At 37.4% G+C, this 22940-nt stretch overlaps 1 protein-coding gene across 3 annotated transcripts in view; it reads left to right on the forward strand.

Annotated features, from left to right (window-relative positions):
* SLC30A7 (solute carrier family 30 member 7) overlaps nt 1–17076 on the forward strand; it is a 75809-nt gene extending 58733 nt beyond the window's left edge. For all 3 annotated transcript variants that reach the window (XM_040999084.1, XM_040999085.1, XM_040999086.1), the window contains 2 exons: nt 1886–2035; nt 10922–17076. In XM_040999084.1, the coding sequence (XP_040855018.1) occupies nt 1886–2035; nt 10922–10969 (198 nt within the window). In that variant the 3' untranslated portion in view covers nt 10970–17076. The remainder of the gene's footprint in view (nt 1–1885; nt 2036–10921) is intronic.
* Nucleotides 17077–22940: the final 5864 nt, after the last annotated feature.

Raw genomic sequence — 22940 nt, forward strand, 5'->3', positions numbered from 1 at the left:
ATAAGAATAACGACAACAACAAAAAAGACACTAAACCTTAAATCAACAAAGAACACATCAGTGACAATTGCTATTATAGAAATAAAATAATGTGATGAAATCGCCATGTTGTTATCTAATTTACATTAGATTCACTGAAGAAGTTATTTTCAAGGAAACCAAAACCTGGATGATAAGATTTACCCATATGAAAATCCAGGTGATAGAAATTTTATTACAACAGTGTTATGGTTGGAACTATTTTAATGGATTTGAAGAACAGGAAGAAAGGCCATTATGGCTAAAGCATAATAAATAATAAATAAATGGAAGAGTTACTTGAAATGTTGCAAAGAATGGCATTAACCAGATCTATAGAGATTTTCATCCTGAGAGGCTCAAATTTGACTCTCTCAGTCACTGGCAAACATTGGAACATGTTTAGACATTGGAAGTATCATGAATCTCATATTTTATATGATTGTCCTGGCTGTTATATAAAAAGCAACTCTAGGGGAAAAAAAGCAGTGGCTTAGGGCCAGTGTGGTAGCTTAATAGGCTAATCCTCCTCCTGCAGTACCAGTATCCTGTATGGGTTCTGGTTCTGGTCCTGGCTGCTCCACTTCCTATTCAGCTCTCTGCTTATGACCTGGAAGAATAGTAGAGTATATTCAGGCCCTTTAGCACTTGCACCCACATGGGAGGCCTGGAGGAAGTTCCTGGCTTTAGATTGGCTCATTCCAGACATTGTGACCATTTGGGGAGTGAAACAGCAGGTAGAAGATCTCTCTCTCTTTTTCCTGTGAATCTGCTTTCTTTTTTTTTTTTTTTTAATGGTTTAGATTATTGTTGCACTGAAAGTGGAGATAAATATATATTTGGGATGTTTGTGCAGGTGAATTATATTAACACAAAGGAAACGTATTGACTCAACTTGACAGATGGTGCTGGTACTTCTGAGTTTCAAGCTGGGCTGGTAGAGGTCTGAAGTTGGAAATTCTACCCTCTCCATACACACACACTGAGTTTATTTTAGTATGTTAAAATTAAAGTGCCTATTATACCTCTTGTTAAATACTTGAATATGCAGATTTAGAATTTCAAGGATATATTAATAACCTCTAAAGCATGAAGATTCTAAATATTTATCTTGGCAGAGGTTATAGTTTTATTCTATCGGCTCTGCCTTCATCTTTAGACTTAGCATGCAGGTGGAAAAGCCAGGAAGGCAAGTGGTTAGTAAAGGAGCTAGAAACCGAAGTGTTGAGTATCACAATGTTGAAGTTGGAACAAGTAATCAACTGTGCCAGCTAATTCTGGAGAGATCAATTACGGTAAGAATGATTGTTAACTGGCGTCATGAACATCACTACTGTTTCAGAGACATGTAGAGAAGAAAGCGTGGTTTGAGTAGATAAAAGGAAAATAAATTGGAGAAGTAGAAACAATTGCTACAAGTATCTGTTTTCAATACTGTTATTAAAAGAATCAGAGAAATAAGTTGAAAGCTTGAATTTGGATTTGAGTTCATTAAAGTTTTTGCTTTTGAAATAGGATATTTTAGAACAGTTTTGTCCCATGGGGCCTTCCCAGATAACGCATGGAAATACACTAAACTCTGCACTGTTGAATAGGGAAACCCTGGATTTGTTAAACTTGCTTTAATTTTCACCTCTTTCTCTCTCCCTTTCTCTTTTTAAAGATTTATTTATTTACTTCAAAGGCAGAGTAGAATATGGAAGATCTTCCTCTCTGTCTTTTCTCCTCTCTATGTATCTGACTTTCCAATAAAAATAAATCTTAAGAAAATGCAATCGGTGGAATCCAGGCTTACTGATCTGCTATATAGTAATTTCAGTGGAAGGGACACTGCAAGCATGATGTTCTATCTTCCTTTGTATTTCAGGTGCAGCAGTTACAAGGAGTTTACAGTTTACAGGAGCAGCACTTCTGGACTTTATGTTCTGATGTCTACGTTGGGACCTTGAAATTAGTAGTAGCTCCTGATGCTGATGCCAGGTGGATTTTAAGCCAAACACATAATATTTTCACTCAGGTATTACTTTACTGCTAGCTTCTTTTTAAGTGTCTTAAAATTCATTGTGTCTCTACTGGTTTTAAAAGTACTTACTGTTTAGCATATTAAGCATATATGTTACTGAGCTATGAAATAAGCATGAAATTAACTTTTTTTAACCACAAAATAAAATTTGAGAGATTTTAATTCATACTATTAAGAAAGATCACTCCAGTTTGCTCATTGTCGTACTGATTTGATTTCATTCAAGAAAGAGTAAATTTCAAATTCCCCTTTAAGGTATGTTAAATCCCGTTTAAAGCCAAGAATTCTAAAATAGAATTTGGAATGAGAATATTACCTTACTCAGTTTTCCTTGATACAGAGTGAATATCTTTTAAGTGAAATGTTTAGACCAGAATAGTTTCAGATGTCAGGGGTGTGTGTGTGTGTGTGTGTGTGTGTGTGTGTGTGTGTGTACGTGTGTGTGTACGTGTGTGTGTGTGTGTGTCACAGTTGCATAGAGCTTACAAATTTAGCATCCCTAATCTGACGAAAAAATTTTGGATTGTTGTAAATTTCTGATTTTCAGATTAAAGATATTCAGCCCAAGTATAGTTAGAATTGAATTGTGAATTAGTGTGTGTGTGTGCTCATACATATGTATATGTATGTATGTATAGCAGTTACTGCTTGTATAGCAGTTATACCATGAGATTCAAGGTGATTGCAACGTTGTAATTGACAGGAAGATCATGTCAATAACACCTAAAGAAAGCACACAATTATCTTAGCAGCCTGGTTTGCTGAAAATATTTGACAAAAAAAAAAACCCTGGATATTGATACTGCTATCAAAATTATTTAAGACAGAGCTCTAATTGAAGAATGTTTCTATCCTTTGAAAACATCTGATTGAAAACTAACATCATATAATATCAAGGGAAATATAGGATGTGTTCTGTGGTACTCTTGCCAAATGTATTTAGCTTGAAACTAATCATGAGCAAACAACCCTCACAACTTCTGCAAAACAGTGTAGATTCTTTAAAAAAAAAAAATCAATGTCAAAAGGAAACAGTAGGCAAAGGATCGTTACAGATGCAAGGAGCCTTCACAATTAAATGCACTCTGTGATCCTCATTTGGTTCTTGGATTGAGAGGGGAAAACAGCCACAGGGGAATTAATGTAATTAAGAAAATTTAGAACTGATTGTATGTTAATTTCTTAGATGTGCTAATAGCATTGTGACTGTAGAAAAATGTTCTTACTCTTTGGAATTAATGTACTGAGGGATTTCATGCTAAATTGTCTAATGTTCACATATTTTCACCAAAAAAAATGGAGGAATGAAACAAATGTGACAAAATGTTAATGATTATTAAATGTAGGTTAATGATTAAGGATTATTAAATGTAGGTACAATACCTATGTACTTTTGGTATTGTACTATTGGTTTTGAGCATTTTAAAAGTAACAAGTTGAAAATTAAAGAAATACGTGTCCCACGTTGTGCATACTTGCACTGCCCTCTGTCCCTTCCTGTCGCCTGCTCTCCCCTCTATCTCCTCTTCCCGCTTTTCTGGGGGAGAAAGAGATCACTTCATTCATGGGCAGAAGAGCATAGGATGTAACTTAGTTGCATTCAGGGCCTTAGAAATGAATGCTGGTCTGTCTTCTCTGAGAAAGAAAAAAATATGGTTGGATTCCTTTGGACATAAAATATAAAACAATTTTGCATGTAAGTAGGATCACAACTAGGTGTCTTTCTTAGCAGATGCTTAACATTTTGGCTTTCATAATGAAGTATACAAGGTCTTCAAAGCATGCTTAGGCCTTTATGCGCCTCTTTCATGTTTCAGGAGCAAAAAGGAAACAATGCTAGCCTTAATCTTTCTCCCTCCACCCCCACCCTCGTAGTGTCCAGATCATTTTTCTTTTACCATGGATTTTTTTCCTCGTCATGTCCTTGTAGCCTTTACAGGGCGAGCTTCTGTTGACCTCTAGTGTGTCTCCTACGTTCCCATGACCCTGACACTGTATTGCTGTGCTCCCTCTGGAAGGGAATGCCATTTCTAGGTTTGGAAATGTTGGAGCAAGTCTTTCTGTGCTTAAACACTGCTCAGGTTGTAACTGAAGTACGATGGAGGAGGGTCTTTTGGTGACTTTAGAAATCTTGGCTTATAAAAATGACTGAAATTGAAAGTTCAGCTGCTTTTTTGGTTTTATATACTGCATTTGAGGTTTGAATATTTTAAACTCTGAAAAATATTTTAAGCCTTTTTATCAGCTAACATCCAGTCAGCTTTATTTATTTATTTGCAACAACAAAGGACTCTTTGGGCTTGTGATGAAGATAATTCAATATGTTTATATTAGGGGGAAGGGGCAGTTAGCCTACTGATAACCTTCAATGCTGCACTTAATGATTTTCAGGTGTTTTAGTCCTGACATTGGCAAAACTACAATTTTTAATGCATAGACTCCTTATCTGTGAGTACTTGGATATAGCCAGACATGAAAATGTGTTTTCATTTGTTGAAATTTAGTATAAATCCTTTTTTATTTTGCTTTAAATGTAACTTTTACTTATCAAAAATAACAAAACTCAGATTGTTCTGCTTTTTACTTAAAATCATACTGTTTCTGTAGATCTATATCTTATAGAAAACTTTAAATTCCTGGTAGACGTAGTTCCAAAAACCAAAGCAGTTATTCAACAGTAAGTTGTACCTCTCTCAGTTTATCATTCTGTAAGGTATTTTTCTTGCAGATGATCTAAAATTAGAACTTAGCTCATATTTTTTGTTTAAAAACTGTTAGTTAAAACTTATATGACAGTAATTTAAATTTATAAGACCACCATCATCAAAACTTTGAGTATTATAGCTATGTTTTACATATGAGGCTAATTTGTGACTGTTTTAGAACTATGTATTAGGTGTTGTCCTTTCTGAACTCATTTTCTCACATTATCAGTTACTCTTTAAAGTAAAAATGTTATTGGACGGGCAGATATACAGAGAGAAGGAGAGACAGAAAGAAAGATCTCCCATGAGTTGGTTCACTCCCAGATTGTCATAACAGCTTGTCCAGGTCTGCCACACAGGTGCAGGGTCCTAAGGCTCTGGGCCATCCTCCACTGCTTTCCCAGATCAGCAGCAGGGATCTGGATTGGAAGTGGAGTAGCTGGGACAAGAGTCAGCATCCATATGGTGTGCTGGCAGTTGAATAAGGAAGATTAGCCAGTTGAAGCCATCATACCAACGTCAAGTAATTTTTCATACTCCTTTGTTGAATGTGATAAAAGAACGTATCAAAGAAAAAATCTGGAATATATTTGAAGAGAATTGTAGACTTTAGTTGATGAAAAATCAATGATATGCTTTCAGTTGATTATCCTCCTCAGTTCCACACGGCACAAAAGACAGGTAAGGATAGTATCATTCCTTAATATAACTATGGTGTGCCCTCTCAAGTGCTAAGTCTCCAGCTTCCTGCTTCAATTCTGTGCCATATTCTCTGGTCTCAAAATAGAAGTTAACATTAATACTCAGGAAGGAACCCAAAATACTTCATACACCCCACACTCGCAAATCGGGGTGTTGCAAAGTTTAGAAACCTTCCCCCTCTTATAATCTCTCTTGGGCTCATAATCTCTTCCTGGCTGAGAGAAGACCTGTTATCCAGACCTATTCGTGGGAAAAGACAGAGTCAGAGCATCTACCCCTAATGTGGGTTGCTATTTTCTCACTGGGTTTTTTCATTTTTGTTTTTGGTATGTGTGTGTGTGTGTGTGTGTGTGGTTTTGTTTGGTCAGATGCTTTAATTTTTTTAGATCTTTTGTTTGGCTTGCCTATTCTAATTTTTCCTTATCTATCTTTCCATTGTCTTTGTTCACCACGTGTCATTGAAGTCTGGCAGAACTCATTCTCCTGAGGAGGTTGGAGTAAATAACCATAGAATATAAAAGCCAAAAGCACCCCTTGGTCTGCTGTTTTATTGTGTGCTTTAAATGTTCGGTGGTACAGTAATATTGATGGAAATAGTAGCAGCAGCTGCTAGCATTTATAGAGTCCACCATGTGCCAGGCTGAAATATATAAGAAAACAGTTGATCCTCACAAAACGACTAAGGAAGCCAAGACCTAAATTAATCTTGACTTGACATGTAGTCACCCTCACTCTCTGAATATGATTTAGCACATGGAAAGTAAGGCCATTTATAAAGACTTTACCTTGAAGGGATAAATAACATTGTGCTTGTGTGTTCAGTCAAGAACTAACAGAGAATTTCTGATTCTTATATTACTTTCTATTGCATATTCTAACTTACATTTCTTTCTTCTACGTTGTTCTCTTTTCCACAGTGTGGAATCTATGTGGAGGAAAGCATTAAGCATTTGTCATCAGATTTACATTTATTTTCTTAGTAGCATATTTATACTCTAAATATCTAGCCATCTTTCTCATTTTAAAAAGTGTTGACTGTGTGTGGCTTACCAGTTCTTCTCAGGAAACAATAAGTACGTTGTAGGTCTCACTGTTTAAGTGCAGCCTCTCGGTACCTCTGCCTTTGGTGGAGCATTGCTGTGCTCTGCGGCAGTACATGCCGTGTCACTAGGGAATGGGTAAACTGTAGAAAAGCTTTGCATTCTGTGAGTAACGGACATCTTAGAACTCGTTGGAGATCCCGTGTTTCTCTCTATTTTAAAGGAAATTGAAAGATGAAAATGAAAAGCTGGAAAACTTGAAGCTGTTCCATTGGGACAGATGGATAGAGTAAAAAAAAAAATTCCCCTGTGGTTAGACTGAGCTTTTATGGAGAAAACAGTCCCTCGGGGAAAGGATATCAGCTTGAGTAATTAACTCATGATTATGCAAAGATAATTTACCTAACCTCTTTGTTTTTCCTCTTTCTTTTTCATTGCCTTGGGCTACTTCAATTCATATTACCATCCTCACATTGTTAAAGATAAGGATAGGGAAAGTGGCCAACAATGAAAGGAGCCTGATTTTTTTTTTTTTTTTTTTTTTTTGCCATTTAACTTTCATGAATAATTTTGTTAAAAGAGAAAATTTAAGGCTATTGGGTCAATAGCTGTTTTCTCTTAAGGTTCTGTAACAGCGTGCCTCCGCACATTTATTTCAAAAGTGATCTGGGTTGAATAAATTAAGCTAGGTGTTTACAATCATAACAATTTGTGATAGTCTTTATAACACATAAAATCTTTTCTCGTGTATTCATGTATGATCCTTTATAGTAATGTATGTTCTAAAGATTTCCTAAACATTTGTTACTATTGCATGAATGAATAACAGTTCTGTGAGATAGGTAGGGTTGATTTATATCAAGACTGTTTTAAAATGAGAAAAACACATTTGGTTTTAATTTGCTCTTAAAGATTATATAAAACTATTGCCCTTTTCCAGCCACCTGCTGCTCACCTAAGAAGATACTATTACATGCATTATCTGTAAATTAGATAACAGCCTTAGCCTAATGTAGGATATCTCTTTGTTTTTTGTTTTTCAGTGAGGCAGAAAAGCTGACTATACAAGTTCCAAGGGTCTCTTGTTTTGTTTTTGTTTTTGTTAGTATTTCTGACTGTCAGCATTCCTAGGTGCGAGTCCTACTACCTGAGTGTCTGAATAAAGCCATGATAGGAAGCAGTGCTTCTTGGAGCCCACAAATAACTGCAAGAAAGTACTGCTATAGACTTTTTACCTGCAATCCGGTTTTCTCCTTCCTATTAAATAGTACAGTCTACCTTTTATTCTAAAGTATTGCCAAGAAAGACCTTGTTGTGAATTTCCTTCAATCATTTTTTATTGAAAGAAGGAAATTAGTAGAATTGCAGCTCATTCAACAAATGCTCATTGATCATTTATTGTATGCTGGCTATCCTTGTGGTTCTGAGAGTTGGCAGTTAAAAACAAATGGTGCAGGACAGAAATTGGTAAGAAACTTTGATTTATCTGTTTTGTTTGCTATCATAGGCCTATAGAACAAAACTGTCTGGAATTAGATGCACTGAATGCATTTAACCATGTGCTTAGGGTAGGCCTCACTAACATCTGAATACAGAGCAGGAATATGGCATCTGTCTATCTTTAGGAACATGTCCCAGGCAGAAGGGCCAGTATGGCAGAGTAAACCGAGGGGAGGTCATTGAGGGGCCACACCAGTCCAGCTGCTCTCTTTGGAACAGACCAGTGCAAGGCAAAAGCAAAAGCAGGGAAACCAAAGCAGGCTGTTGGAAAATCTAGGCAAGAAATCACAGTGGCTAGGACAGGCTGCCAGTGGATATGCAAAATGGTCATATTCTGGCTTTTGTATGATTTTGGAAATAAGGCAAATAGGTTTTATGCATGGATTAGATATTTGGTATGAGAGGAGAGAGGGTTTATAAAAAAGAGCAATTTTAAGGACAGAATAAGTAGGAGACGACAGGAGGAACATTTTTAGAGGAGGCAGATGGAATTCAGTTTGGTTGTGTTGTGGTGGATATCAGATATCCGAGGAGAAATGTGAAGTATGTGATAGATTCCAGACTATAAATAGAAATTTGAAATATGTATCCTACATGAGAGCATATAAGTAAAAAGTGTAGGAAGACAGGAGGATGGGCCTTTGGGTGTTTCAGTGTTTAGTGTTCAAAGACAGGAGGAAAAACCGACAAGGAGAGTGAGATTGACCAGTGAGATAAAAGGGCAACCATGAGAACTAACAGGTGGGGAAATATTTAGTAGAAGGGAATAATCAACCTTATTATTGATAAGATGCTAAGTAGTAAAGGGAACATAGAGAATGTGCTAGCAACTTGAAGGTAACCTTGACAGTTGGGGGATGTGGTGAGAAACTGTAAGTTGGATGGAAGTAAATTCAAAAGAAAAAGAGAATACGCATTGAAATGGTAAATGCAGACAATCACTTTTGAGGATTTTTTCGGCAAAAAAGCAGATATCGGGACTATAGCTAGAAGGGAGTGTGGACCAAGGGAAGTTTTTTGTTTGTTTGTTTGTTTGTTTTTACAGAAAGACAATACTGCATTGTGTTTGCATGGTAATTGAAAGGGAGAAAATGAAAACATAGAGGAGATAGGGCACAATTTAGAGAACAGTATTCCTCTGGAACAAGTTCATATCCACAATTGAAGAGAGGAGTTAGAGTATAAAATAATTAAGTGGCCAATACATATACTCTTATTGGAGTGTTTGTAATTATTTATCATGGAAGGATGGAGACTAAATTGATTTGTACATATTAATTAGCACCAAACAACTCAAAAACTAGACTTTCTCTTGTAGTAATGGTATGTGGGAAACCACACTTTTCTATTGTCACTGAGAAAAGGCGGTGACTGCCTTTTGTGTGATGCGGTAAATGAAGAATTTTTCAACTTACGAACATGTTTGTAGTTTTTGTTGACTTAGGATTAAAAAAAAATGAATTATATCCCAGAATCAAGAAGAAAAACAGTTCTTTAAAAAAAAAAGAAAAACTGAGCTGGGGGCCTGGCACAGGGCGACAGAAGTCCTCACCTTGCACAAACCAGGTTCCCATATGGGTGCCGGGTTATGTCCCAGCAACCATGCTTCCCAACCAGCTTCCTGTTTGTGTCCTGGGAAAGCAGTCGAAGACGGCCCAAAGCTTGGGATCCTGCACTCATGTGGGAGACCCAGAAGAAGCTTCTGGCTTCTGTCTTTGGATCGGGTCAGTTCCAGCCATTGCAGCCACTTGGGGAGTGAATCAGTGCACAGAAGATCTTTCTCTCTGTCTCTCCTCCTCTCTGTATATCTAACATTGTAATGAAAACAAATAAATCTTAAGAAGAAAAAAGTGAGTTGGAGTGCTAGCATTGTGGTACAGCAGGTTAACACCAGCATCTATATCACATTGCCACTTCGTTCTGGCCACTCTTTTTCCAATACAGCTTCCTGCTAGTGTGTCTGAGAAAACAGCAGAAGATAACCCAATAATACATGGGTCCTTGCCTCAGATTTGGGAGACCAGAATGAAGTTAGTGACTTCTAGTTTCAGCCAGATATGGCTGCTGTGGCTATTGGCGGGGGTGGGCCGTGGGAGGTAGGTTACCCAGTATATAGATTCATATTCATTCTCTCTGACTTTCTCCTATCCCTTCTTTTTCTTCTTCTTGTTGTTCTCCTTCTCTTTTTCCTCCTCTTCCCTTCTCCCCTCCCTCTTTTTTGGCTTTCAACTAAATGAATCTTTTTTGAACAAGTTCTATGACAGCTCAGGAGCTCAGCACAATAGCCTAATGGCTGAAGTCCTTGCTTTGCATGTGTCAGGATCCCATATGGGTAAAGTTTCATGATCCAGCAGCTCCACTTCCCATTCAGTTCCCTGCTTGTGGCCCGGGAAAGCAGTAGAGGCTAACCGAAAGCCTTGGGACCCCGAACCCACTTGGGAGACCCAGAGGAAGCTCCTGGCTCATGGCTCCAGATCAGCTTAGCTCAAGACATTGTGACCACTTGTGAAGTGAGCCAGCAATGGAAGATCTTCCTTTCTGCCTTTCCTTCTCTCTATATTTCTGCCTTTCCAATAAATAAATAAATCTTTAAGAAAAAACTCTGCTTGGGATGTACCTGCAGCCTTGTATCAGAAGTGCCTAGTGTTAGGCTTTGCTCCTCTCCACTTGGATCCAGCTCCCTGGTAATGTGCACCCTGCGAAGCAACAGCTGATGACACAAGTGAGTTCTGGCTGCCCATGTGGGAAACCCAGACTGAGCCCAGCTTTTAAGGACATTAGGGTAGTAAGCCAGTGATCTAATATTTCTTCAAATAAAGTGAAAATAAAAATTAATAATTAATGAGGGTATAATTCCTCAACTTTTTTGTAATATGTGTACATGATTATTGGCTTGTTTGATTTTCTAATTTTTTTTCTTTTTAATTTTTCAGGCTGGAGTGAGGCAGCTTTATGTACAGATTGACTTTGCGGCCATGTAATGAGTGAAATTATGCTATACTTTTCTTTCGGACCAAATTATTCTGGTACTGTACAATCCAAAACATTGTACCCAGCTTCTTAACAATAGAGGAAACATCACTACAGCTGCCGGGCACCAAGCAGACCAGGTAGTGTCAGGTGTTCGGGTCCTGCCGGGAGTTCACAGCTAAGGGATAAGAACTGAGAGGATATTTCCTGGACTTTTGGTCTTGTCTTTTGTGCCCCTCCATTGTAAACCATTTTGATTTCTGAGATTCCTGATTGTGTTTCAGAGTGTTGGTTTGTGTGTTTTTAGTTCTTTGGGTTTTCATTTTGTGTGTTTTTTAATTCCTTCCTTTCTTTTTTTCATTTATTGCTTTGTTTTTGTTTCTTGTTGAATGTCCTCATTCCTATTCCCTCACCACAGTCAGTAAGAAATTCAGAATGGGCTTCCAATCATCTGGAACGTCTTTACAGAAGCTGCTGGAAACCACTGCTTTCATTTCCACAAAACCAGTGTTAGTTTAAAAAACAACAAAAAAAAAAGAAAGAAATTGTTTTATATGCAATGTCACAGTTGTTGACATTCATTGGTATAATCATATGTTTGTTAAATCGTTTGTTCCTCGCAAACTTATGAACCAAACCATATTGGGTTTTCAAAGTGCCTTTGTATCAGAAAATGTTTGCCAGCATAGAATTGTACCATCAAAGGTCCCATGTATTTTTTTTTAATGGATATTGTGTAATCTGTACAAAACAAGACTCTTATTAGCAGTGTATACAGATTATCTTTTTGTGTACTTCCAACATAGATTTAGATATATAAAGAAAGTTTCCATTTTTGTCTTATCTCAACAAAAAAATAAAAGGTTCTATTTTGCTTTTTAAACAAACTATTATCACATTAAATTACTTTGTGGACTATGTATGCAAAACTTTGCAAATACATCTGTTATACAGAAAGTTATTTTGACACAAAGCAGCTGCTAAATTCCAAATTTCTTTAAATCTGTGCTTTTGGCAAACGGTCCTATATCTCTTCTTGCCATTTTTATGGATTTTATTCATGGAAGGAAAAAGCAATGTAGACTAAAATAAGGAGTAGCTGTGATAGTGTGCTTTTGCTTTTTCGTTCCTCACATGCCAAGTTACATGATTTGTTTTCCTGTTTAAGCTTTGCACAAATCCAATTGCTTTCCAGAATCCTATAGCAGCATTTGATTGTGTTTGAACTATTAAAGGTACGGAGCAAATGTGGTGATGTAGAACTCTTCCTAAGCAGGTATCAAAGGGGTGAATAATAAATAAGTTTATTTCCTAGATTCTTATGTATTTGAAAAATAAAATTACAATTTGAGGTGATAAATGCTTGAATACACTACTTAAGTATTCTGCGTTTTTATAAAGATGTATTGATCTGGATAAACATTTTTCCCATGTACTTCTTATCACAACATATATTCACTTTTAACTTTAAAAAATTGAGAGTATTGGAGAAAAAACACTGCAGGGCAGAAATGATTGTTAGTAGTCTAAGCAAATAATAAGCACTTTTTCAATGCCGTGGCAGAAATTACAGTTGATCTTGTCAGTCTTAATGTTATTCCTTCTTTTATTCTTGCTCACAACTTATGAACCGTTAGTAAAGTTAGACCATTTCCTTCATGCTTCTCTGAACCTTCAGATTGCCAAGGACTTTTTTTTTTTTGTCAATAGTCAAATTGACAGATAAAGTAATAGTTTCTACAACATGTTTGCTTAATGGCACTTCTAGAACAAAGAACTCCTGCAGTCAGCTATATGTGTCTGAAACAATTGTTTTCACATCGTCTAGAAAGGAAAGCACTGAAAGAAATGTCTCAAGAATGGTAGTGTTTTCTCTGGAAGTTTGCAACCTCACCTACCACATCCTATAAACTAGAATATTCTGTTGGTTTGGCATATTATAGGAAATGATAGATCTAGAAAAGGCAGTGGTTTTGGTCTGTCAGTTTTACCAGTGTAGTTTGAAAATCTAATTGTGCTTTTAACTGAGCCCTCCAATCCAAGTTTTTGTCAAAATGAATACGCATACTCTGGTTATTCTCTCAATGCATTAAGGCATGTTTTTTTTTCTTTGATAAGGAATGTTAGACACATATGAAACCACTTTGTACTGGTTGTAAGAAGTTGACAGCTTATAATTATTTCATAGGTTGACATTAACATTCTTGCTTTAATTAAATGTTAGTATGTGCACGACCCTGAACATTTTATTGGGGGAAAAAAAAAAGGTTTTTATTCCTGGAAATACTTCATTTTATCAGTGTTATTGGCACAGATGTTTTACTGAAGTAGAAAAGTTCACTGAGAAGTACCTGATTGCTCTTAAACTTAGATAACCCTTATGTTGAGTTTAATCTTGCTCTGAGAAATTTTACTTTGCCAGCTAAACTGCACCAAAGAGGAATATACTTAAACAAATTTCATTAAAAAATCCATATTAAATTGTTCAAGATAAAGGGTTTAGCATTTGCATAACTGTCTCAATTTGCTAACACCCTCTGCGTTTTTTGTCAAGGACAGTATCTAGTTTACCTGTAGGTCATGATCCACCATGCTTTCATATCATTCTTGTGTTTTGGAAGGATAAAGAAGGCTTACCACATGTCACTCGCATCGTGGGATCCCTTGGACCTGGAAGGTTTCCATAACCTTTAAAGTCTACATATAATTATCAGTAACCAAAGTACTGTGACTTGTGCACTTTTGTAAAGCAGCCAGATCACTCGTTGAAAATGAAATTGATCAGAGTTCTGTGATGTTTTTATCTACTATGAAATAAGCAGTTTTTACACATACTCTTCATATGGTGTCACCTGTTATGTAATGTTAGAATTAAAGAATGAGAATATCTTAACCTAGAATTTTACATCTAAGCAAGGACCGTCCTTAGAAGCAATCTAGCTCTACCTCTGATTTTTCTTATGAGGAAATTGAAGGCCTGAGGGGCGCCCATTCATTTAAGACCACAGATAATTAGTTGCAAAGTCAGAACTAGAATTCAGACCTTTGGACTCCAAGTTCTTTATTGTAGATTGTGCTATCTTTTCAGTATAGAATCTGCCTTTCTATATATATTACATGATCAAATATCATTTGTAAAAAGGGATATCTGACCTCCATTTTTGATACATTAAGGCACTTTATAAATGGAGTTTTATTCTCTTTATATGTAATTAAGAGATTTAAAATATTATTTCCATAATATTCTTTATGGAACATGTTATGATTAGTTTTTCTGTTTTTCACTTGTGTGAAACTTGTCCTAACTCTAAAAATCATGGCATTTCTAAAATGGACACCTCTAACTTGTGAGTAGGCTTCTCTTTAAAATGCCCAAGGCTTAGTACAAATTAAGTGTTGCTTAGTTTGTAGATTTCATTTATTCGATGTTAATCTTGTATATTTTAAAAAACTAGGTTGATTCACTGGTCCTATCATTTCAATTTTTCCACTTTGCTTTTTATTCACAACAACTTTTTACATTTTAAAATTTTTGAGTCATGCAGAATTGCACATTAAAAATTGTATAGAATGAACCTTTTAATTCAGTGGGATAAAATTCTGAAGTCTTATCAGGATTATATATGCCAACTGACTACTTTCAAGTCATCATGAAAGCATTGTCTTGGGAAAGTTAAATTTCTGTTTTCTATTTTATAAAAACTCACTATCTTTGAAAAATATTATTTTTCAATTCACAAGAACTTGATTTTACAAAAACTATTTCATCCTTTGAGGAACATTTAATAAAAGCTTGATTAGAAGATTATTTCAAGACATGATCCCCTGGAAACTGTAGTGACTGAGATCTTAATCACAGAATCAAGAAGGAGATTCAGTGAAAAATTATGTATTCAAAAGTATCTGCAGAAAAGGAACAGAGAAATATAATTTTCAAAAGTCAAATGGATACAAGTCTGTTTTGATGAGGGTGTCTTTGGTTTATATTTAACTACTTCCCATCTGTAAATTATACAGAAAACAAGAGTCAGGAATAACCTTTTTCTATGTTTATGTTCCAGTGACTTCTTAGGGCCCTTTTCATGTTATTGCATGTATGTGTCACTTTTCTTCACAGAAATAATTTTATATGACTTAATTATGATTGACAAAACATTTGCAAATATACCTTTAGTTCAAATTTTTTTAATATCCTTGTAGCAAAGGAATTCTAATCCTCATTTTACAGATGATGAGGCTGTTTCTAGAAAATTTGCATGGATTGAAACAAATCTAAATAGACAGCTAAAAACCAGTGGACACTGATTTTAACAAAATTTATATGGGAGAACACTTAATATTCCTTGTTTAGGATTTCCTCTTTCAATATTTTCCTACACTTATTTCCTGGCCTTTGCATTGATCTAAAACTACTGAGTAAAATAACCTTCAAAACTCTGTCAAGAGCTTTTATTAAGGTCACTAAAAAAACAAAAGCATTAGAAGCTTTTATTTGACAGTCAAAAGAGGCAGCTGCTTAAGGAACTGACACAGAAGGTAGTTCCCGCCACACCAATATGAGCAGAGAAGTTGACCTTATACATGGGAGACCCTACCTCAGGTTATTAGGAAACAGTTTGCCAAGGAGAGGGTTATTAGCTGTGAGGATTGAAAATCACATGTCATACATACATTTTCAAAAAGAAGGAACTCAGTTTTATAGACAGTAAAAGTTTTGTTTAAAATTGTTATTTAACTTTGAACTCCTGCCACAGCTTTGAAATTTTATTGTTTGTAATTTTGGTCATGATGTAGAAAATTTCTGAAAGACTTTTGCCTTGTGCATCCCATCTCTCCCCAAGTTAGCATGAAAGTACACTTACATACTCAACAAATGTTGATTAGCTCCTGAGTAAATACTGTAGACAGTGGTAGATACGAAAGTGAAGGGCTAGGGGCAGGTCAAATGTGTAACTTTATTATGGAGGGCCTCTCAGCATTTATTTGGGCAATTCTGCATAAGCATGTGAGCTTATTTTTATTTTTCCTGTTTTTTTTTTTCCCCAAGTAGCCCCATGAGCTGCTTCTAATTTTTACTATACAAACAGTGGAAATTTAAAGATGCTAAGCCTTTTTTCATATGCTGGACAGGAATTGGCAGAACTGGAGCAGCAGAACCTGGGTCACTTGAATTTTTATATCTGTCTGAAGAGCCAAATCGGGAACTATGTCATCTACTTGCTTCTTACATAAAATTGCCATATTTCCATTATTTTAAGGGCCTATATATGTCTTCAATATCATTTGTCCCTAATGTGTTTCTAGAAACTCTTTCAGAGGTAACTTCTTGAAGGTGCTTCTATAAAAATAGTAAAACATGAGTTCACTGCGTGATTTAAATATTCCTGCAATGTCTGCCATTTTTTCTTTTCCATTCTATATAATAAATTGTAGCAGCTTCTTTGTATTTTTATTTTCATTATTGCTTTCACTACAAATCTTTTACCATTAAAAAATATATGTTTTAGATTTTATTATTTGCTTGTGATCCCTCCTAGATTGTACATTACTCACTGAAGAGTCCATCTTGAACTAGTTGTCTCCTGTCAGTAGTCTGCCCCATAATTTCATTGTTTCCCCTGTTAGCCACAAACTCGGTGATATATTTTTCCCAAATGATATTTCCCTGCCAATTTTTTGTGTGCTGATAAATGAATAAAATGTGTTTTTTTATATTGGAAATACTGTGAAAGATAAGTTGCCAAATCCCCTTTCTGGTATATCCTAAACACTCCTAAAACATGTTACCTCCCTGCCTTTAATGGTTTTTAAACATATGGCCAAGATTGTATTTGGGTTTAATCCCTCTGGTGAAGATTAAGGCATCAAAACATTTCTAAAAATGTTTGAGTGCAAGGCTAAATTGGAATGTCAGATTTCGAAGACTGTATTGTAATTTGGTTTACATATGTTAAAGCAAGCAATTATGATTTGCCTAAGTGCAATACAACAAAACTATTATGTATACTTCACCTTTTTCTACTTGAACACATTCACGTTTTATTCAACCTCAGATGTATTTAAAAAGCATCAAACAATTGTGTCAAAATTCTTTCAATAAAATTTCTGTTTAAAAATCTTTACCTGAATTGTGTCTATCGGTTTGATGGGCTGAAAGGAACACTGTGAACTGAACTGTTATTCAGGTAGATTCTAGAAGACTTCAGCAATGAAAAAGAATAATTCTGAGAAGTCTCTCTGTGGGTGATATCAAAAGAGATGAAGACCCAAAAAATACCTGACATGAACTTCCGTTGTCCTGTATCCAATCAGAATTTCCATTTTATAACATTTGGGGGAGGGCCCTTCACACGGTGCTTAAAATGACTGGTTGCAACATTTAGTGGTGTCTGGTCATGTCACAACTTGCCCACTTTGGATCCAGCTTCCTGCTAACCTGTACCCTGCTACTTAAATTCCTACCTCCTACCTGGGAGACACGAATGGAATTTTCGGCTCCTGGATTCAGCCTGATCTTGCACTGGCTGATGTATCTTTTCAGTGAATGAAAGTTTTCTGTCTCTGTGCCTTTCGGGTAAAGTGAAAATTTTAAAAGAAAAAAAACAAAAAAAAGGTTAAATGTTCAAAAATAACTTCTCACAAATCCCCAGACTCCCATGACCCCCATCTTGCCAAAGTTCCTTACCCCAGCAGCTCACCTTTGCTATGAATCTGCCACTCAGAGGGCTCTGCCTGCAGGTGTCTGTTATCAAAGGCCTCCTGTGGGCAACATGCGCATCCTGCTTTCTTCCCTTCCCCATACTTCCGAATAACACAGCTTCCAGCTTTCCTATTTTGTGTAAGTTTTTTTTAAGACCCTCAGTGAGTGGTTTTATTTCTAGTCACTTCCATTGCTAAACAACCAACATCTCAAATTCAACAGAAACTAAATTTATCTTTCCCATTTAAATTTCTTAACTACTAGGCCTAGCGCCGTGGCCTAGCGGCTAAGATCCTTGGCTTGAGCGCCTGGAGCCCATATGGGTGCCAGTTCTAATCCCGGCAGCTCCACTTCCCATCCAGCTCCCTGTCCCTGGGAAAGCAGTTGAGGACAGGCCAAAGCCTTGGGACCCTGCACCCGCGTGGGAGACCTGGAAGAAGTTCCTGGCTTCTGGCTTCAGATTGGCGGCACAGCACCGGCCGTTGTGGTCACTTGGGGAGTGAATCATCGGACAGAAAATCCTCCTCTCTGTATATCTGACTTTGTAATGACAATAAAATAAATCTTTTTAAAAAAATTCTTAACTACCAATTTCTGTCAGAATTCCTTACAGAGTTTTTAGAAACCATAACCTCTGCCTCTGCCACCCCCATTTTCTGAATCTCCGATCGCCAAGGCCTCCTACTCTTTTGCATTGAAATGTTTTAGACTGACCTTTTATGTCTGCACTTCTCCAATCCAGGATGTCACTGATGACTACTCTGCCTATGCTTTCTATCCTGTGCTCATCTCTAGCTTCCTCCATTGCAGCCTCCTATCCCTCCCCCACTCTTCCATACCCAAGAAATTATCTGGTTTGGGCAAAAAGTAAACCAATTTTTGCTGAATCTGACTCTTGCCCAGCCTTTGAAAATCTGTGCCTTGTCCTAGCTTCCTGGTTCCCTTGTGCTGACCGTTCTGTGTGCTGCCCTTTGATTTGCTGGATTGACTGCACCTGCCAAGGGCTCCCTGCCTTTCCTTTGTTGTCTAAAGTCGGCCTCTAGCTGTGTCTACAGTGGCCTAACCAAGCCCTGAGAGCAGCCCCTCTTGTTGGCTCACAGGCTTACCCACCAATCCTGCTTTATCCCCACTCCCAAGGTGGCAGCCCAGGCTACACTGAAAGAGAAAATTAACTTTTCCACTCTGAAGTTTCCACTTCAGATTTCCTGCTTAGGGATGAGTGGCTCCCGAGGTTTAACAAATATAAATTTCTCAGAACAACATTGGAAACTCAAAATGTTTTTCTTTCCTTCCTAATTCAGTTCATTACTCATGCTATGGCCATAAGCAAACTTCATTAACCTAGAGAAACAACAAACCTATAAGGAACAAATAGATTCAAGATACAAATAGAATGATAGCAATTTTCAGTTTTTTTTTTTAAAGCACTTCAGTTGGGTCCGGTTCATTCATGTATTCTTTTTAAGATTTATTTATTTTTATTGGAAAGGCAGATATACAGAGAGGAGGAAAGGCAGAGAGGAATGTCTTCCGTCCGATGGTTCACTCCCCAAATGGCTGGGACGGCTGGAGCTGAGCCAATCTGAAGCCAGGAGCCAAGAACTTCCTCCAAGTCTTCCACGTGGGTGCAGGGTTCCCAAGACAGTGGGCCATCCTCAACTGCTTTCCCAGGCCACAGGCAGGGAGCTGGATGGGAAGTGGGGCTGCTGGGATTAGAACCGGTGCCCATATGGGATCCAGGTGTGTTCAAGGAGAGGATTTTAGCTGCTATGCTATCGCACCAGGCCCCTCAAATGCTTTTTAAGTAACAGGCAAGAGCCTAGAAAGAAATATTATTCCCAAAACCCACTCCATGACCCTTCCAGTCCAGTTCCCTTGCTTATGCATCTGTCCTCTCTCTGTCATTCTGCCATTCAAACGAATCTTTAAAAAAAAAACAAACAAACAAAAAAGTAAATAAATGAAGAACTGCATTTGTAAGTAAGCATTACTTACTGCATTTGTAAGTAAGCTAAGTGAGGCCAAGCTTTGGCCCCAGGAGTCCTGAGGTGGCAATGGTGAGCAGCTCTGCTGATCCAAGGCAACAACAACTTCGGGATTGGATAGAGGCTTGTTTTTCTGTTTGGGAGAGCTTTGGTTTCAAAGGGGGAGAGCAAAACCCTTGTGTGCCATTCCTTCACGTGGCTCAGGATGCAAGCCCCATCATAAAGGTATAACATACAGAACAGGATCGGAGGACCGGAAGGGGGAACCCAGGGAGAGGGGGTAGAGGGGAATCATGGAGACACAGGATCCTAGGAAAGCATCTGCACACTGATTATGAAGCTCAAGGAGCACCATCGGTGATGATTACAAATGGCCTAGAGGACCAAACTGTCCAACACAACCTCCTCAAATCAGACCGTGTCACAAATCTGACACTGATCCAAAAAGAGCCGCACTCTTTGAAAACTGAACTGACACTGGAAGCAGAGGCCACAGAAAGCAGATATATAATTGTATCCTGCATTTATCTAGGTTGGTTGCCTCCTAAAATAAAAAGACTAACATTTTGCATAAAATCTCCTCATGACCCAAAATTCCATAACATAAAATTTAAAATGTCCAAGCTACAATCCAAAATACTTCACAGAATACCACAAAAATTCAAATCTGCTAAAAAAAAAAAAGTCAAGATGAAAATGCTAGCAATGTTAGAATTATCTAACAAAGATCTTAAAGCTGTTCTATAGAAATGTTTAGACAGAGCACTCATAAATAAGACAACAAACGTTAAAACAGGAATTAGCATAAATAAAAAGGACCTAAATGCAACCTTAGGAAAAAATGTTAACCAAAATTATAAACTTATAGGTTGCACTCAGCAACAAAATGGAGAAAAGAATGAGACAGTGAGTTTCAAAGGTAAATCAGTAAAAATTATGCACCCTCGGTGATTGAAAAAATACATTCAAAACAGCAACGAACAGAGCTCATGAAAGTGTGGGACAACAAAAAGTCTTACATTTATATGACAGTTCCAGAAGATAGAATGAAGTATTCACCGACTCAAAATACACTAGGAAGGAGTGTTTGTCCTGGTCCCAAACTTCATTGCCAGATTTGAAGGCCCTTGACCCCAGCAGATCCGGGAAGGTGGCAGTGATGCTCAATTCATTTGGTACTTGCCATCTGTGTGGGAGACCTGTCCCAGCCATATGCAGAGTAGACCAGCAGAGCTTTCTCTCCCTAGGCTACTACTACTGTGGCAAATAATAGTATGAACTAAATTTTGAGGAAATAATTGCTACAAACTTAACCAACCCATAGATTCTGAAAGCTGACTAAATCCACAACGGGCTAAATCTCAAAATAGTCATAACCACATCAAACCATTCCAAGCAACATCTACAGAGAACAAGCTGAATGTAAATTTTACGTGGAAATACAAAGAAATTAGAATTAAAAAAAAAAAGAAAAGATATTAGAATAGCTGCAACAATTTAAAACAAATTAAATTAGAGGCATCATTCTACTTGTTTTTAGGACATACCATAAAGGTAAAATAATGAAGGCAAGTGTGGGAGAGAACATACAGATCAATGGGACCACAAGAAGTGTCCAGAAACACACAGCCACAAGGGAAACAAATGAGCCTCGCCAGTGCTCCAGACAGAATCCAATGAAGGAAGTACAATCTTTTTAACAGTGTTGGAGTAAGTGGACACAAACAATTTATGTGAATAAATGAGCCATGAAATATAACTTCATACAAAAACTGCATTCAAAATTATCACAGCAGTAAATATAAAAGTATGGACAAAAATAGGGGAAACATGTCTGTATCCTTGGGTTTGGAGATGGATTCATATATATGGTAAGTGAAACATGATCCATACAAGAAAAGGCATTCACAAACTGAATTTAAGCAAAATTAAGCATTTCTCATGTACCAAACATCTGTTAAGGGAATAAAATATAAGAGAAAGAACATACAAAGAAATGTATATCCAGAATACATAATGAACATTCAAAACTTAGCCATAAAAAATTTTAAAGTGGATATGAACTTCATCAAATAGACTAAAAATGGCTAATACGCACATGCACAGATGTTCAACATCACCAGCCATTAAGGAATCACAAATTAAAACCATGATGAAAACACACTTAAGCCTATCAGAATACTGAGAATTGGAAACACTGCCATCATGAAGCAATGAGAGCTCACACAGTACAGGTGGGAATACAAACTGACGCAGTGACTTGGGAAGTCATTTTGGCAGTTTCTTAGAAAATGATCTGTACATTTGGCATGTGATCTAACAGACCTACTCCTAGATATTCATGCTTAAGAAATAATAACTTGAAGTTAGTGCTGTGATGTAGCACGTTAAGCTACCCTTTGGGGTGATGTAGCATGTTAAGCTACCTTTTGGGGTGCTGATATCCGTGTTGGCGTACTGGTAGTCCTGGTTACTCTTCTGACCCAGCTGCCAGCTAAGGCATCCCGTGGGAGGCAGCTGATGATGGCTCAAGTTCTTGGGACCCTGCCACCAACAGGGTTAGCTTGGATGGGTTAGAGGTTCCTGGCTTTAGTGTAGCTTGGCATTGGCAAGTGTGGAAATCTGGGGAGTGAAGCAATGAATGGAGGCTTTCTCTCTCTCTGTCTCTCTTACTCTTTCAAGTAGCTGGAAATAAATAAACCTAAAAAAAATTACAACTGCTTGAAAAACCTGTAGGTGAATGTTTTATGTATTTTTTTTAATTTATTAATTACATTGCATTAAGTGACATAGTTTCATAGGCTCTGGGATTCCCCCATCCCCTCCCCATCCCCTCCTCCCATGGTGGATTCCTCCACCTTGTTGCAGTATCACAGATCAAATTCAGTTGAGGTTCTTTCATTGCAAGCATATACCAAGCAAAGAGTCCAGCATCTAATTGTCCAGACACATTCAACGGTTTCTTGGGTTTTCTGTACATTACTGCTAAGAACTGGAGGGCCCGGCACATTAGGCTAGTGGCTAATGTCCTGGATTTGAATTAACTGTGATCCCATATGGGTGCCAGTTCGAACCCCAGCAGCCCTGCTTCCCATCCAGTTCCCTCCTTGTGGCCTGGGAAAGCAGCTGAAGACAGCCCAAGGCCTTGGGCCCCTGAATCCATGTGGGAGACCTGCAAGAAGCTCCTGGCTTCAGATTGGCTCAGCTCTGGCTGTTGTGGCCACTTGGAGGGTGAATCAATGGACGCGAAGTCTTCCTCTCTGTCTCTTCCCCCTTTCTGTAGATCTGACTTTTCAA

The sequence above is a fragment of the Ochotona curzoniae genome, unplaced genomic scaffold (genome assembly GCF_017591425.1).
Source record: "Ochotona curzoniae isolate NIBS_2020 unplaced genomic scaffold, NIBS_Ocur_1.0 scaffold_1037, whole genome shotgun sequence".
Taxonomy (NCBI): domain Eukaryota; kingdom Metazoa; phylum Chordata; class Mammalia; order Lagomorpha; family Ochotonidae; genus Ochotona; species Ochotona curzoniae.